This window comes from Cantharellus anzutake (assembly GCF_015039405.1).
Source record: "Cantharellus anzutake strain C23 chromosome Unknown EI90scaffold_15, whole genome shotgun sequence".
Classification (NCBI taxonomy): domain Eukaryota; kingdom Fungi; phylum Basidiomycota; class Agaricomycetes; order Cantharellales; family Hydnaceae; genus Cantharellus; species Cantharellus anzutake.
The window spans coordinates 483067-500228 of NW_024066965.1; the positions used below are offsets into that span (position 1 = coordinate 483067).

General features: G+C 49.8%; 5 protein-coding genes across 5 annotated transcripts; 4 read left to right on the forward strand and 1 right to left on the reverse strand.

Moving 5' to 3' along the window:
• Window positions 1-2811: 2811 nt before the first annotated feature.
• EI90DRAFT_2847047 (uncharacterized protein) lies at window positions 2812-3640 on the reverse strand (the record flags this gene model as incomplete). The annotated part of the gene is made up of 3 exons (XM_039053723.1): window positions 2812-3009; window positions 3059-3536; window positions 3591-3640. Coding segments are annotated over 3 exons (726 nt in total), but the record flags the coding sequence as incomplete, so codon positions are not given.
• A 1983-nt stretch (window positions 3641-5623) lies between these two features.
• EI90DRAFT_3014901 (uncharacterized protein) lies at window positions 5624-6665 on the forward strand (the record flags this gene model as incomplete). The annotated part of the gene is made up of 5 exons (XM_039056834.1): window positions 5624-5692; window positions 5743-5831; window positions 5997-6087; window positions 6138-6141; window positions 6346-6665. 5 exons carry the CDS (start codon window positions 5624-5626, stop codon window positions 6663-6665), a joined length of 573 nt encoding a protein of 190 aa, XP_038918143.1.
• Window positions 6666-7729: 1064 nt separating this feature from the next.
• Window positions 7730-8002, forward strand: EI90DRAFT_2847515 (uncharacterized protein; the record flags this gene model as incomplete). Its single annotated transcript, XM_039053728.1, has 1 exon — window positions 7730-8002. A coding segment is annotated over one exon (273 nt), but the record flags the coding sequence as incomplete, so codon positions are not given.
• Window positions 8003-10736: 2734 nt separating this feature from the next.
• EI90DRAFT_2914760 (peptidase S8/S53 domain-containing protein) lies at window positions 10737-13257 on the forward strand (the record flags this gene model as incomplete). Its single annotated transcript, XM_039054532.1, has 10 exons — window positions 10737-11458; window positions 11519-11619; window positions 11671-11714; window positions 11765-11877; window positions 12034-12107; window positions 12158-12344; window positions 12390-12535; window positions 12586-12716; window positions 12768-12823; window positions 12873-13257. The coding sequence occupies 10 exons, from the start codon at window positions 10737-10739 to the stop codon at window positions 13255-13257; spliced, it is 1959 nt and encodes a 652-aa protein (XP_038918145.1).
• Window positions 13258-16141: 2884 nt separating this feature from the next.
• Window positions 16142-16876, forward strand: EI90DRAFT_3014904 (uncharacterized protein; the record flags this gene model as incomplete). The annotated part of the gene is made up of 3 exons (XM_039056835.1): window positions 16142-16263; window positions 16449-16507; window positions 16581-16876. 3 exons carry the CDS (start codon window positions 16142-16144, stop codon window positions 16874-16876), a joined length of 477 nt encoding a protein of 158 aa, XP_038918146.1.
• Between the last annotated feature and the right edge of the window lie 286 nt (window positions 16877-17162).

The following is a 17162-nucleotide window of genomic DNA, read 5'->3' on the forward strand; positions in this document are numbered from 1 at the left end:
GAGCCCGATGTGTACAGCTTGAATGTCAGCCATGGTCCAAACCCCACAATCATACCCGTTCCATTGGCGCTGTTCCATCTAGGACTTGTAATGTATATGATGTTCATACAGCAAGATGGCACACCTACAGTGATTACTCTGGTGGACCAATTGGACCAGTTGTATCCATGCTCATCATCAGGGTGAATGAACAACCAGATGGCATTAACTAGGCCTCGAAGTATCTGAAGAAAGCGGTAACATTAAGACTGGAATGTGGGCTAGAATTAGGAAACGCACTGTAAACACCCACTGTGGACCGTGGCGATTGATATGGGCGCTTTGTTGTAGAGGTATGCTGTCAAGATAGCGCAGCTCTCGTTGTTCGAAGTTGACAACACCGAGCAGCCAGTGACCACGCCTCCTTGAGTAACACGGAATCGTCCAACTGGTTGCATCGAAAAGATCGGTTCGGACTTTCTTTGTCGCTCGCTAAAATATTGGTCAGTACAGATTCCATCGGTGTATTCCCACATACATCCAACAGGCGAACTGCCATACAATGTCTCATTCCTTCACACTGGGTAGGAAACATAATCACACGGGGACGAGTGGTCTTGAGTATGTCCCGCAGCTTTTCGTCTGTAAGGTCTTTCAGCATCTCAACATAGGCATCGATTATTGCTCCGTGTATCAGCCGCCGGCGATTGACTGTTGGTAGTGCATCAGAGAAGATCGCAATATGTTTGTAATATCTTGCTTTGTCTCTGGTCTTGCTGTCGTTCACTATCTAATGAGACATCAGTGGCGTCAGTCACAGGGGAACTTGGAAACATTCTTACTTTTTCAGTCTCTTGAGGTAAATGCAACTCCGTTATTTCCTTCCAGATTTTTGTTGGCTTTTGTTGTTGGGTAGACTGGGTGGGTGAGTGGATGGCATCGAAGATTGTTCTAATTGGAGGAAGGCTTTGGGGACGAGGGTTCTCATTCCAGAACCTCTCCTCAATATCCTCGTCACAGCTGGGACTATCCACATCTCCGAACCCACTAGGAGGGACCAAGTCGGTAAGAGGCTCAGCATGTGTTTCGACATTGTCTGTGGGGTCCATTGTCTCATCTGGCCATGTCTCAGGTTCGCTATCTGGAAGGTTTACCGGCATCTCAGGGCCGAGAGTATCGCCTGGGCCACTGCCACTGTCGGTAGACAGGTAGGGCTCAACATGCTCATCGTCATCAGCTACACCCAGCTCTGGGCTCATCCTGATAAGTCCATCGAGTGCGCTTAGCTCGTTTCTAACTTGAGAATCATCTTCGGGGTCTATGCCGTTGGTTCCTGAGGCCAGAGTGGCAGAACCGGGGGGGGAAGGCGGAAAGAAGAATACTCCGCGGTACTCGGTGCAGCTTGGGAGTCTGGACGTTTTAGGTTTGCTAGCAGATAGTGCGGCGATGCACGCCATAGATTGACATGAGGAAACGGTCCGTTCACGATCGTATCACGGCATTTGAGTAACGACTTTAGGCGGAGTTGCCATCGATATTTAAACAGGGCTGGGATCGAGGACAAATCAGCGCATTGGTAATGTGGAATTTGTAGGACATACGATGAATATCGTCCGTGATCCGAATCAACAAGTCTACCGATTGGACAATCCAGGTGCGCGCGTTAAGTTCCTCTCGAGCGAGCCTAAGCTTTTCCTCCTCAATACGAGCGAGCGATAGCACCGCTACTATGCCATGGCGAACCTGTTGGTCGACGATAAAAGCTGGTGGTTTCTCATCCAAGTTCCAGTTGGAATCCCACAGGCTCTCCCACATCTTTGTCCACTGTTCATCACTGGGATCCATGTTAAGCAGCTCCTTGACATTCATTTTGGCGTGTTTCAAAGAGTCCGGGAGCCAGGATGGCCTAACAGAACGCTCGAGGCAGTCGACAAGCTCGTTATATTGCGCAACATGGGCGGAAATAATACGGGCACGGTCGTTTGCGCTATTGAACACTGAGACCATTTTCGAATATCCTCAAAGTACCGGATGAATTTTCGAGCACATCAGAATTCGCCTCAAATGGGGTATGCTTACCGACTTTTGTAACCAGCCGTCCTCCACGCCGTTGTGAGCTCCGAATAGGGTTAATCTCGTCCTGGTACTTGGCTAAGCGGATAAGGATGGCATGTTTGCGGAATCGGGCCAGAATGTACTTCTCCATGTAGTCCCTTTCTGTGCTAGACGGATTTTGCGGAAGTTTCAAATCGGACAGGCCAATTTGAGCTGTCAGATCGCGTAGGCATTCTTGAGATTTATCATGCAACGATCGTACACGCTGAGCGGCTTGGAAATGCTCCGTGAGGTCGATAGGACTATGGGACAGTGTTCGTGCCAAGCTGATTCGGTCCAGCTCCTTCTTTACGGCGTCCAATGCGTCCGAATGTGCCTGGGCTGATCGTTCGGCTTCCAAAAGTTTGGCGAACTTTTTCATTCCGGCTTGATCATTGTCTAGGGCATAACAGCATAAGTCAACGCCGAACATGAGATCGGGAATGGGCATACAGGCTCGAACGGAGAGCTGCAAAGACTTTTGCTCTTCCCACTGGGATTGAAGGAAAGGAGTTGTGAATCCCCTCTTACTCTTCAAATCTTGCAGGAGGTCGGTTAGAAGCGCCTCCTCACGAACAATGGCGGCCAATTTGGACCTAGCCAATGAAGCAAGGCGGTCTCGGCCACGGCACGCGATCATCTTGATTTTGTTGTCGATAGTTGTGATTCGTTTTGCTGGCTATAGTTTTGGGACAACATTGCATAAGAGAGGGTTGTCGACCGAACAGTGTTGGGACTCACACTCATTATGCGTTCAGGCGCAATTGTATCAACAATCAAGGACCATAATCGCTCATTTCCTTCCCCGTTTGACTTTCCGAACCCATTTCGTTTCCAGGGGTGAAATGCGATTTGACAACAGAATTGATGTGCGTAGGCATGGAAGACTGAAACGGCGATGCTCAATCTAGGAGCGATTTCGGGGATAAGATTGTACTTTGTTCAAATATCAGAGGTTGTAGTTGCAGACCATGCGAGGCCATACCTTGGCGATCGATCGATCAAGAACACACCCAACATCATACATTAATCCAATAGTGGCGTTTGAGGGTAGTTGGCGGCTAAGTGCAAGGAGCATGGCAATCGAAAAGTGCTGCTGTTCACCCGGAGTGCGTACATCGCAGAGGAAAAGGGGGATGTCATGACGGCATATGGTTGCCATCAGGCCCTTCGAACGGAAGGTATCCGTTTTTGAGGCTGACTGCTTTCCACGTTTCGTGGCTCTGTGTGATTCTTCGCATTCATCAATAGCACCATCTGGTACAAGGGATGAGGGACGAGATACTTCCGAACAGCCTCTAGATGCAGCTCGTGCATCAGAGATATGGCGGGCAGCTTCCTCGATTTCGGCATCGGTGAGGAATGTGCAAGTTTCATTCCAGGGAAGAATCATCTCTCCTCCAACGAACATGTATTGCTTATGTTGCATATTACCATCCATGGCGACGATGACATCAGGATATCTAGGGAATCGCTTAGTATACCTGTTCCCGAAGCATATGTATGAGAGGACTAACTCGTTGGCTGAGTTGCCCCACATCGAGCCTCCAAAACATTGCGGGCATCTCGCGCGGAGGTATGGACTTGCGCTGCTGTCGGACGGGTTGCGAATCAGCTTTGTTCGCTCATGGACCATCGATGGAAGGTCCGGTGACGTCCCTATGGAGGTTGGGATGCCGTGGTTAACGGTCATCACGCCATGGGATGCAGTGACCGATGGATCGCCGTTGTGGGCAGGAGCGACATGGGTAAACGCAGCGGACTCGACCGGCGCGGAACGACATAGCGGTGCATCGGGTGCCGCAGGGGATGTGGGTAGGAGAAACTCTCTCTCCGTTTCAACCTCTACCGAGTCACGTAGGGCTTGAAACCATGTTATCGCCTCGCTAAACGACTGCAGAAAGGGGTCCTATATGCGCGCCGGATCATGAAGGTGCCAATTCCCGACATGCAACAAATAGATCTTACGTTGTGGGTGAATTCGTAACCGTTCTCTCGTAACATGGCAAACAAAGCGGCATGAAAGGAGGCAATCGGGGTGTACGAGTCCACATGCAAAGCTGAATACAGCGAAAGGACGTCGAAATGAAAGGCAACTTGGGGCGTTACAGGTGACCCTGGAAAGTAGCCAGACTGGATGATGCTAAGCGGGAGAGTATTGGACGGACATTTGCAATATTCGAACGTCCGCCGCGTGGCACCTGGCTCGGGGTCATTGGGACACTGCTAAGGGAGGTCAGAACGCAAACGTACCTGAGAATGCGATCGTCATGAGTGAATGAAACTGGAAAGATGTATTGCAGTGGGAGCACAGCGATGCTGCTGGTGTTTGCAGTTTTCCGTTTCTATCATACGACGTCTCGCTGGGGGCGGCAAGGGGCACGCGTCCTGCCTTCTTCGCCTCTAGACCTAGATAGATTTCCACCGCTTTGTGTATTACATCGCGGCGCCAATGGAGCCATGCAACTTGCTTTTGCGGATTTCGTAATGCTCTCTTGGCCCGCTTTCGGGAAGCTGACCGCAACAGTGTAGGGGACAGAGCAGTGTCTGGGCCCGAAGGAGTGGGCTCTGCGATATTTTCCAGCCAACCCTGAGGGGATGCTTCCCATATTGGTGATTCCTTTTTTAGAGCTGGCGTTGAAGGGGGAGTCGAAACATTGCTGGCATCCGCCGACATTGCATTTCCTACGTGATCGTGGCGATTTGGCACCTGCCACCAATGCGTAGGCTCAATGCCAGGCCCCCAGCGTTGCGTCATCACGGTGCCGCTGGCGTTTGCTATCTCAACGCGTCGTGACGGCTGGGAAATAGGGACTTCAGCGGCTGGGACGTGCTTATGTCCTTTCTTTTTGGACGTTGAGGGTTCGGATTCAGGTGCAGATTGGGGGCCAAGGAAATCGGCATATTTTTTAGGTCTTTTTAAATTATACGGCTGATATTTTTTCACAGGCGAAGTAGTAAGGGGTGGAATTACAGGCTTATGCCTCGGCATGGGAGTAGCTGCTAAAGAAACTAATGGGTTCGGGTCAAAGGAGCAGAACGGGATAGGTCTCCCCCAACAAGTGTGGGTATATCGGCCGAGTTACGCCGGTAGCCGACCTGTAAGAGAGACATGCACTCAGCTGCATATTCATGTGTGTAGCTGTAGTACATACCAATAGGAACGGACACCAAACGGGGCGATTTGCGGCGAAGAAGGGCGATTACTGGTGCTCGCTCGGCGCTGAGGAATATATGTATAGCACGGGCACTGGTCTTATAAAGGTCTTTGGGTATTGGATATTCAGTGGCAGGCAGTGGCGAGGGCACACGTCGGGTTGAAGTCCCAGCCCAACTGTGCCGTTTCTGACGTCGCTTTAGCGCCGATTGAGGGGTGCGTGGTTGCTGGACAGCGGATATGAATACGGTCCCACTGATACGGATTGGACAAGAGGATAGTGCGCGATACGAGAGTGTAGAGGATCGTGGCGAACACCCAACAATTCTGAGATCTTTTGCACCCGTTCGATGACAAAAGACGACGCACACAGCGTTTGTCGCCGTTTTAGGGATGTATGAGCGCAGACGGCGAGATCTGAGGGTCAGTGCGCAAGCAAGCAGGGAGGGGAATTGCGTGTCGGTGCGTAATGCAATACACCGTTTGGGTAAGATGATTTGATGGGGGCCTAGGAAGGTGTATGTATGACACGAAATCGGAGTGGGAGATCGGCTTTTGCAGCGGGTGGCCCAGACGAACCAAACAACTGCGAGTACCAGGGGTGCGTGATTGCTGGACAGCGGATAGCGAATATGAATACGGTCCCACTGATACGGATTGGACAAGAGGATAGCGCGTGGTGTAGAGGATCGTGGCGGATACTCAACAATTCTGAGATCTTTTGCACCCGTTTGACGCCCGTTCGATGACAGAAGACGACGCACAGAGCGTTTGTCGCCGTTTTAGGGATGTATGAGCGCAGACAGCGAGATCTGAGGGTCAGTGCGCAAGCAAGCAGGGAGGGGAATCGCATGTCGGTGCGTAATGCAATACACCGTTTGGGTAAGATGTTCTGATGGGGGCCTAGGAAGGTGTGTGTATGATATGACTGGACAGCGGACAGCGAATATGAATACGGTCCCACTGATACGGATTGGACAAGGGGATAGCGCGTAATACGAGGGTGTAGAGGATCGTGGCGAACACCCAACGGTTCTGCTCGCTGAGATCTTTTGCACCCGTTCGATAACAAAAGACGACACACAGAGCGTTTTAGGGTGTATAAGCGCAAACAGCGAGATCTGAGGGTCGGTGTGCAAGCAAGCAGGGAGGGGAATTGCGTGTCGGTGCGACCGTTTGGGTGAAAGATTTTGATGGGGGCCTAGGAAGGTGTATAGCTGTCGATGTATGGCACGAAATCGGAGCGGGGGATCGGTTTTTGCGGCGGGTGGCCCAGACGAACCAAACAACCGCGAGTACCAGCGGTGCTAGGTGCAACCTCCGGCCCTCTGCAGGTGTCTCCACGGACAAGCCCCAAATCCTCGCGCAGAATATACAGAACGGCCTGGAGAAACCGTTACTCTACGTAGACGGTGTACTCAGAGGGCTGGGTTGATTGGGGGGATCCCTGTCGTTAACCGTGGTGCACTAGCAACGCGCTAAGCGCCTCCAGTGGATTTCAGTTAAATACAAAGAGTGGTCCTTTTTAATGATATCTATAACGAGATTGGAGGCGAACGTAGTGCGTTCTGTTAGGTGCAGGGCTGGGAATGATGCCAACGACGGATTTCGAGCTTACCGAATATGCCACTTATGGCAATAAATAAGAAGTAGAACACCCAAGGAATAGAGGACGGGTCTGTAGTGCAACGTACGGTTATCCTGATGTTGAGGACGTCGATCGACGCACCTTACCTACAACGACGTTCACGGTTTGTGAATGAAACGGCTGGCCCGGCTTTGGCCGAGAGCCCGTTTCGGGGACATGCATACCCCACAATTGAATTGGTTCTCACGGGGATGAAGGTGGTCAAACGGGTCAATATTTAGTGCCATATTGATCGTTGTTTAAAACTTCGATAATTTAGTATGCATGATGGCATATACATACTGTTAGATCGACGGATCGTGAATATGGATGCTATCCAACCCTTACCATCTTTGTTGTTGTTTTTGTATCCCCGCAGCCTCGTTATGACGTGGCAGTTGCGGCCATCCCATCTCAATACAGCGTGCATACATGGGGGGATCATCCATACATGATGAATGTGCCTCTGGGTGACTGGGCTCCTCGGGTTTCGTGTCATCGGGCCCGGGAGACTATCTTTGTTTTAGCACTACAACAATATGTATTTACATCGATAATTTCTATCTTTAGCCATCCCAACCGGCTGAGCGATAGAGGCTGGTATCCTGCCTACGGCTGAGCTGGTGCTTCAACATATATGTGGTGACTAGCAAATGAAGTAGTCGACGTGGTTGCACAGCAGAGCCTTTACGACAGCGGTAGGGAAAAGACGCGCGCGGTGTGGGGCCGCTCGGTTCCGTTGAATGTATCGTGGCGGAGTTGCCCGAGCTCATTACTTCATCACCACTTGTACAACTTGCATTGGCTCAGAACGCCTCTATCATCTTTGAAAGATGTCGACCAACGTTGATTCACCTGCAGCCGAGAGTAATTCGCACCTCGCCTTTGAGGATGGCGATGTTATTTTACGCTCCACCGACGGCGTTGAGTTTCGCGTGCACAAATATATCCTCTCCATCTCTTCTCCATTTTTCTCCAGCATGTTCACTTTGCCACAAACCAGCGGTGAGACGCAGACTATCGAGATAGCAGAGGACGCTAAAACCCTCGATGCACTCCTTCGTTTCATCTATCCGACATCCGGACTGCGCCGTATCGAGAATTTGGAGGAAGGGATTTCGATTCTATTTGCTTCAAGGAAATATCAATGCGATAGGGCCACGACCTTAGCGTCCAGAGACTTGGAAAAGATTATCGCTGCTCGTGGAGGTGACTTAGATGCATGGGCCCTTGCGACATGGCTTGATATCCCCGATGCCATTGAGCCCGCGAAACGCCGCTTCATCAGCTCTTACCAAGGTTTTAGTATGCCAGATTCTTTAAACCATATCACCGCAATGGATTACGCGAAACTCTTAAAGGAACAGAAGGAAGCCAGTGTTGCACGTTTATAATTGTACACATCGTCTTTACCTGGTTGCAGCATGCGCCCCCCCCCTCTTTCAGTGAGTAGGCTCCACTTTGTAGTGGATGAGTTCTCTTCGATTTTTGGCACGTATATACGTATTTGACACCCCGATCTTTCAGGTATCCTGACTTGAAAGTTTACAATTGCGACATGTATGTGCGGATCGCCTCTCAAAATTGGTGACCCCGTCGTCCTGCAGTTCCTTCTGCATGTGGGGGTTCAGATTGGTGGAGTCAAGCTGTATTATCCATCCTCTTAGTCCGCGATATCTGAGTGTGATGTGGACCCGCTAATGCAGTGGTGGGTATGCGCAAAGAATCTAAGGTGTCATCCTACTCCACGGGATCTTGCCGAGCCACTCCACCATGATGAGTGCCGTATCCTCGCCCGAGTCTCCATGCATTTACACACCCTGGCACTCACAATCGGGATCTTGTATGCTCCTCGTTACACAAACTGAAATCATCATTACCCATTCCATTAAAACACAAAGTCGAACTGTCTACATACACATTTCTGTTCAGGGAAGAAAGTGGAGTTTTCTCCTAACACAATCGGCCCGTATTTCCTGTTTGACGTTAACCTACGTTGTCGGTTGATGAGTGGTCATCGTCAAAGTTGCGAAGCAGAGGTATTACCTCTTTGGCAGTGGCAAACCGGAATCACTCGGTAATATGGGGTGGGCTCATCAGACGATAGCTATGCCAATATCAAACACAGAAGATTGGAGAAAAAGCAGCAAACATTCTTCATATGAGTTCAACCAGTAGTTGTACTTTTTAGAATGGTAGTGATTTACGCTAGCATGTTACGCTAGGGCACATGAGTGTTGAGACAAACATATAGAACAAGTGGAGTCTCACCTCAGTCAACCGTTGTTGAACTGAGGGAGACAAAAGCGAAAAATTGTTCACTGCAGTCGCCTCAATGGCGCACTGACTTGGGTAGCAGGAATACCCAAAAAAGAAAGATTACGCCACAGGCTCAACATCATGTTGTGAGTTGGCCACAGCACACTATCACTCCCAAGAAATACAAGAATTTCAACAGTACTGATATGGTGTCTCTTTGGTGGACTTGTAGGAGAGTGCGGCGATTTTCCCAGAAGCAGTGCGGTAGGCAGGTGACCAGCCTCTCTTAGTGGGGTCAGTAATTGACGGCATGTAGTTCCCGAGAATATGTATTTGTTTCCCTGACTCGCACTTTCGCAAGAGAAAGATGGCTGAAGCGTGGACCCACCGGTGGATAAACACGCCCAACCCCCCGAAATCAGGATTCTACACAGCCAACCAGATGGCACCGAAACTCAAACCCACAAAGCACTTCAGCAAATCTGGAAGAAAGACCTTCAGCCAAGTCACACAATTCCGAACAGGCCATGCCCACATCGGGGAATACTACCACTGGTTCGGCATCACATTGGAGAGCAAAAAGTGCCAGTGTGGCAAACCAAGTCAGATGAGGACACACATCCTAGTGGAATGCCCCTGAACGAGAAGGCATCATCACATACTGGGCCACGGCAAACAAGCTAAGTTTAACACCCTCATGGGCAGTGCGAAAGGCATGGGGAGACTAGTGTCATTCATCAGCACATCCAAGACAGGTGACAAACGAAGCATAGACAGAACCTGACACCCACCGAGGAACACCACCCCCAGGTAACCGACCCATGTCGCATTTCACTTAATTATTTCTTACTTTTATTACCAACACAACGACAATACCCATGGACACTACAAGACCCGAGGACCACTGACACCCGATGACACCAACCAGAATACCCATAATGTAGAGATGATCCCCCCATGTACGCCACGGTGGTGGTGGTGGATCTATCTTATTACCCCGCGGCCTCGTTGTGACGTGGCGGTGTAAGGTCAGGATAGCTGCACAGCCTGCACTGCCACGTCATCACGAGGCCACAGGGTATTTATCATCATCATCTTCCCTACTCATGAACGAGAATACACTTCGGCTGGAGGCAGAGCCCTTGGGCTCGGCGAACATTTAGTCATGTGAAAGCTTCTATAAGAAGCTCGAAAAATGCAAGGAGACTACGTTCGAAGATGAACCCTCTGGTTGATTGGATTCACTACCTACATATCTGTTCCGACATCGGGCTGTTTCAGTTGTAATCCCTTTCGGAACACTTGGGTCTGCTTAGATGTGCTCCACCAGGCCTTCACTCATTACATAATGAAGGGTTGTCAAATGTCCCTCTTTCGGGTATGATTCGCACGCGCGCTTGGCCTTTGTGCCTTTACTGTTTCTTTCATGATGCTGGTTACGAGCCCCGGTGTTGACGAGGCAAGGTGAATCTGCAAGAGAATGGGAACATAGTTGTCCACTGCTCCATCTCTTCTGCTCCTCACTTTCGTACTCTCGTTCCTCCGCACATCTTCGCTCCCCGGGGACGGGTGTTCCATGTCCTTCGCGTCACAAGTGGCCTTTTGGCTTTTGGAAGCATTATGCTGTCTACATCAGTCTCCAACATCAGACGTACCTTTTCTCCTTCTCCCTCTTGGATGGTACACTCGGCACCACCTCCTGATTATCCGTTCACCTTGCGTTTTGCTTTGCGTCAAGGAAATTTTCCATCGCTCGAGAAGAAGCTATTGGACATCACCAATCCTTTAAGTCCTCGCTGGAGACAACATTTGGCAAAGCAGGAGGTTGAGGACTTCATGCGGCCAACCAATGCAACTCTGAGAGCGGTCGATGCATTTCTATCATCCTATGGAATAGACCTGCATGCTGTTCATCGCTCGCCAGCGCTGGATTGGATTAGTGTAAATGTGACGGTCTCCAAGGCGGAGGCCATCCTCAAAACCACATACATGTTATACTCAAACGTCTACTCTGGGAAGATGTTGCTGAGATGCGCTTCTTACGACCTCCCGAACGAAGTCCACCCCCACATTGACACCATCCAACCTACAAACTACTTTGGGCCCCCCGGGGAACGGGAGAGTGACTCTTTTAGGAGGGACGGTCTTGGTCGTTCATGCACGCAGCACTGCGTGGATCCCCTTCATCTCGCCTCGCCTCACCTCGCAATGGCTCGCTATTCGGTAAAACCTGTGCGACGGCGAAGCCAACCTGGCTCTGTTGATCCACAGTATCTCATGTCGGTTTATGGTTTTATGAACTACACCCCGTCATCCAATCGAAATCAGATTGCAGTCGTCGAGTAAGATTGTGTCCAACGCCCAGGCTCCTTATATTCATGGCTAGATGACCTTCATTCCAGTTTTCTCGGGGATCGTTTCAATCTCGACGATATGAAATCATTCTGGACAAAATTTGCGCCTTATGCAATGAATAGTACACCGTCGATCGAGAATGTAAATGGTGCGTCCCTGTGACTCTCGTTTATGCTGTAGCCCATTTCGTGTTTACAAGGAGGATCCTATCCCCAATACCCGGGATCAGGTACTTATGAAGGGGTTAGAATCTCATCCCTACTTCAAACGCCACCCGCTAATTCTTTCTGAAGAATTTAGATTTTCAATATGTCAGCGCCCTGACCGTAAGCATGTGGCAGAATTATTCTTGGAATCGTCCCGCTGCTGAAATGTACTGTCTTCCTCAAGTATCCAACAAGAACAGGTTTGTCCGCTACTTTAAACACCTGATCAGACATTGACTCACGTCCACCAAGTTATCTATAGCACGGCCGGACTAGGACCCGGGAGCACGAATAATGAACCGTGAACGTCTATTCTGATTCCAAGTTCATGCCTAACCGATACTATGTTTTTTAAGATATGACGTCCTATTGTCTTCCTTGCTGGCCAAAAAGGACCGCGCGCTTCCGACCACAATATCTATAAGCTATGGTACGTGACTCAGAATCCTTGGTCTTTGGTGCTCATACATGAATGATCAGCGGATGATGAAAATTCGATCCCCATTGATTACGCCACACGAATTTGTCAAATGTACGCAGAGCTTGGCGTTCGGGGCGTTAGCGTCCTTCACGCAACTGGCGATCACGGGGTGGGAGGGACTACGCCTTACTCTTGTCAGAATACGGGAGGCATTTTTGTACCGTCATTCCCTTCAAGTTGTCCTTAGTGAGTATTTGGTATTGGAGGTACACACACAACGATGACAATTAGTGTTACCGCTGTCGGAGCAACCCGCTCATGGCCTGAAGTTGCGGCGGATTTTAGCGGAGGAGGCTTCAGCAATTACTTCGTGAGGCCTTCGTATCAAGATGAAGCCGTGTCCTACTACACAAGCCGGATGAACGGTCGGTTTCAAGGTGGGTCAGTGACCTAATTTTCCTGGCACTTTGTTGGATCCTTGTCTTAGGCAAATATAACGATCAAGGTCGCGCATACCCCGACATTTCTGCTCTAGGAATGACCTATCAATGCATTTTTAATGGGACCTTTTTTGCTTTCGAAGGTACCAGTGCATCTACACCCACAGTTGCTGCCATCGTAAGTATCTCAACATGAGATTCTGCCGTGCGTCATGTTTACGGAGACTAGGTATCGCATCTGAACGACATGACGCTTGTCAAACAGGGAAAACCACTCGGATTCCTGTACGTCCTCACCGATCTCCTTCAACCATTTCCTAACACTACCTTGAAGCAATCCACTGCTTTACTATTTGCGGGGCAGGGGTATGAATGATATCACTGATGGTGGCAATCTTGGGTGCAACACAGCGGGATTCGAGGCCACAGACGGGTGGGACCCTGTTACAGGATGGGGTAAGCGTAATCAGTCGCTATCAAACTGGATACAGCACTACATAACACAAACAGGTTCTCCCGATTTCCCAAGCCTTGCGAACATCATAAGCAGCATGAATTCAACTCCGGGTGCCAGTGAGACGGTCGTCTCCATGTTCCCCAGCCCTACAAATTTGTCGAGAAGCGCTGCGCTAACTGTGGCCTCACCATTGGTGGGCTCCGAGTGGACACTGAACGCAGCGTACTGCACATTATTATTATTTCTTTTATGGTTCATGTAATCCGGGGGCTCATCCCATTTGACTCTAACGACCACGCAAGTAGAAATGCAAACTAATCAATGCTAGAAACTAATACAATTAATACAATTCAAAAATGACCGAGTTGTAGCTGGTATACTGGTTGGACAAGGCACAAGGAAATTTTACGCCACACATCGAGTGGGCAGACTACCGACAACATCAAAAGCTCAATAGTGAGACGCAAACAGTGAACCACTTGTACCCACAATAATGCAATCGAGATCCAACCAAACATTGTCAGCACGTAAGAGATTGGCAGCTGGGGGCGGCATGAGAACGGAAAGTTTGTCATACGAGAACGAATACAAACCAAAGTTTGCCTCAATGCTACGCAATAATGCACTCGGGCTGCACGTAGCCTCCGCCGCCAAAGGAGACGGGGGTGTAGGCATCCTCAGCAGACAGACTGTTCTCGTCCGTAACGTTGGGGCTGGAAAGGAAAATGGTGTAGAAGAAATCCATGGATACACAAGGGTGTGGAAGGCGAGGCAGACAGGGTAGACACTGTGGACAATATACGAGAGTGCTCAAGATTGAAGTCTCGACTGCAGGATGGGAGCGACTTTTATATTTTGCGCTTGCAGGGTGGGCCAGAGCTCAAGAAAGGTGGCACAACTGTGCATCGAAGGCGAAGCATCCATAAGAAGTTACAAAAGCTTCCCCACCACATTGTCAACGAGGGCAAATCTGTCAGGTCAACCTTGGAGAACCCGGAACCATAGCGACGGTGTTCGGCCAGCAACCAAGATTAATTCCCACCCTTTGTCCACTGAATTGACACTTGGCACAACCATTTCGGGGCACGGCCAACCGAATAATAACTTGTGGTCTGTAGGCATACTTGTCGACATGCTATCGAGGGTTATGCAGCCGGCGTGAGAGTACATTTTACAGCAGGCGAAAAAAAAAATCGACACGCCCGATTTGGATGAATGACAAGGAGACAAGGGGGATCTTGTGATCATCCAAAAATCAGATTCGCCCCCAGTTGCCGACGCTAGCTCTGACATAATGATGGTGATGCAAATGAAGGAAGGCTGAAGAGGGTCACAAATACTAGATCAGTAAGGCTCCAAAATAGATAGCACTCATAGAGCCCGTGCATTGCAGCATTCCACGGACTTCATTAGAAGCAACTGAGAACGTTTCGAATCACACTATAGCGCATGGCTCATTCTCAGCGTTCGGCCGGCGATGGGGGCCTGTTGAGAGGGATAACCCAAGCAAGTGAAGATTCAGGCTGGAGAGCATGGCTAGCTCTCTGATAAGTAGGCATTCTTCAAAGGCATATCCAAGTTCTCCGCCCCTCATCATTTCCTTCGCTTCCAAGCATCCGTTTGCTGTAGCATCGCCTTGTGCACCCGTCTCTCCAGGAGAGAGAAAAGAAGAACAGCCTGACAGAGAATGGGGAACTTTGCTTGTCAGCGCTCAAGTCCCACCGCATAGAAAGGGTTTTATAGTTACAGTTGACAATTCGGATGATTGGCACGTATCTGTGAAGGATTCGGGAGTAAAGCCTGCATAATCACTGACAGTCCACCCGCAATGGACAGTCCCAGGCTGACGAATAATCGGCCAATGAGGCTCATTAGTTAGAACACGGACCCCCAAGACACCAGTTCCACGCTGCTGAGACATTCCCGCGCATTGGCGAGCCTCCTTCAATTGGAAGAAAACCGGTCTACTTGGCGATGTGTATCAGCGTTTTCACATCCAACGGCAATGATGAACGATGTATCGGAAATCCAAGTGCGTCGGTCACTGGTGGCATGGACGCCTCATGTCAGGCCTCCAATTATAACCTGCAGGCCAAGGCATCGCTCAGGAATGGTACGGGCTAGCATTCCCATTTACAAGACTAGCGAAAGCTGAGCGGTTTAGTAAGGTCCATCGTGCTGACAACGACTACTGCACTGTGCCTAGTTGTCAAGGCCGAATTAGAACCTTTCTGGTGAAGGTCAGGATGGAAATAGCATTGCACCTAAACCAACCCAGAGGTGGATAGATGCTGAAGCAAGGGGCTGCGAGGATTCGGATTGTTCATTTAGTTGTAAAGGATTTTGGGGCAATCAGCTGAACGAATATTTGCCTGGCGCACATAAGAAAGTATTCATTAGGGGCACTTCCTGGCCGTCAGTGGGATCGGTGAAAGCATTAGGAACGACATGTGAAAACGGGCGACAGGGCAGGTGGGCGTCTGCCTGCGATAAGTAAGCCGGTCGCCAAGGATCTCCGACTATGAGACCTACTTTTATATTATTCATATTGGAAAACCAGGCTACTTTTGTTGTGAGGGTTGGCCCCTCGTCGAGCCCGTAAGCACGTTCCGTGAATGGTGTGAATTTGCGGGTGCGGAGGAGTGTCGCCAATCTCCCAAGAGTTGTATTCCTAATTTGTGCCATTTTCGACGATCACAAGATCGCTTTGAAACACATCAACACGTGTTTCTCTCGTGCTCTGCTGAGCTGGTGCTTTAACAAACATACTCCCACACCGGCCGCATAACCCTCGATAGCATGTCGACAAGTATGCCCACGGACAAGAAGTTGTTATTCGCGAATACCAATTCAGTGGAGTGTCTCCGCACGTAATAACGCCGAACACCCGTCGCTATGGTTCCAGGTTCTCCGTCCATTTCGAAAACAGACTAGCGAGAATTTGCCCTCGTTGGCGTTGTGACGTGGTTTGTAACTTCCTCTGGATGCTTCGCCGTTGTGCCATCTTTCTTGAGCTCTGGCCCACCCTGAAAGCGCGAAATATAAAAGTCACTCCCATCCTGCAGTCGAAACTTCAATCTTGAGTACTCTCGTATATTGTCTGCAGTGCCTACTTGTTTGCCTCGCCTTCACACCCTTGCGCATCCATGGATTCATTCTACGCCATTTTCCTTCCCAGCCCCAACGTTATGGACGAGAATAGTCTGTCAGCTGAGGATGCCTACACTCCCGTTTCCTTTGGCGACGGAGGCCACTTCACTCAGCCTGGGTGCATCATTGCATAGCATTGGGGAAAGCCTTGGTTTGTATTCGTTCTCGTACGACAAACTTTCCGTGCCCCCAGCTGTCAATCTCTTACGTGGCTGACAATGTTTGGTTGGGCCTCGATCGTATTGTTGTGGGTACAAGTTCACTGTTTGCGTCTCACTATTGAGCCTTTGATATTGCCGGTAGTCTGCCCACTCGATCTGTGACGCAAAATCTGTCCACACAGTATCCCAGTCTACAACTCGGTCATTTTGGATTGTATCGTCATATAGTTTTGTAGTATTGATTAGTTTGCATTTTTACTTGTGTGGTCGTCAGAGTCGAAGTGGGATTCGAAGGAGCCCCTGGATTATATAAACCATAAAAGAAATAATAATAAGTACCACGTTGCGTTCAGGATCCACTCGGATCCCGTCGATGGTGAGGTCGCAGTTAGCGCAGCAGTCCTCGGCAAATTTGTAGGGCCGGGGAACACGGGGAACGACCGTCTCACTGGCACCCGGAGTCGAACTCATACTGCTTATGACGTTCGCAACCGCTCGTCAACCGAGGCTCGTCTGGTTGAGGTATCCGATCTGAGCGGTATTGCGTGTTGTGTGAGCCGAACTAGCTAAGGATTCGCTGTCCGGGCTTCGATCAGACCATAAGAACAAACGTTCATGGCATACTTGAGTAGACTCGCCTGAGCACGACATGAGGTTGTTGGATGACATACATCCAAGAGTGGCAACGTGAAGGGCTGCGTGCCATACATGATAATAAGGAAGAACAGGTGAATGTGGCCCAAAAGCCTTCTTAGGCTTTGCGCGCCTTTGGCCTCGCACATCGGCAAAATTCTGGCCGGTGGCAAGTTGGCCGTCAGCACCTGTGACGATGGACTGCTATCACAAAGCCACACAC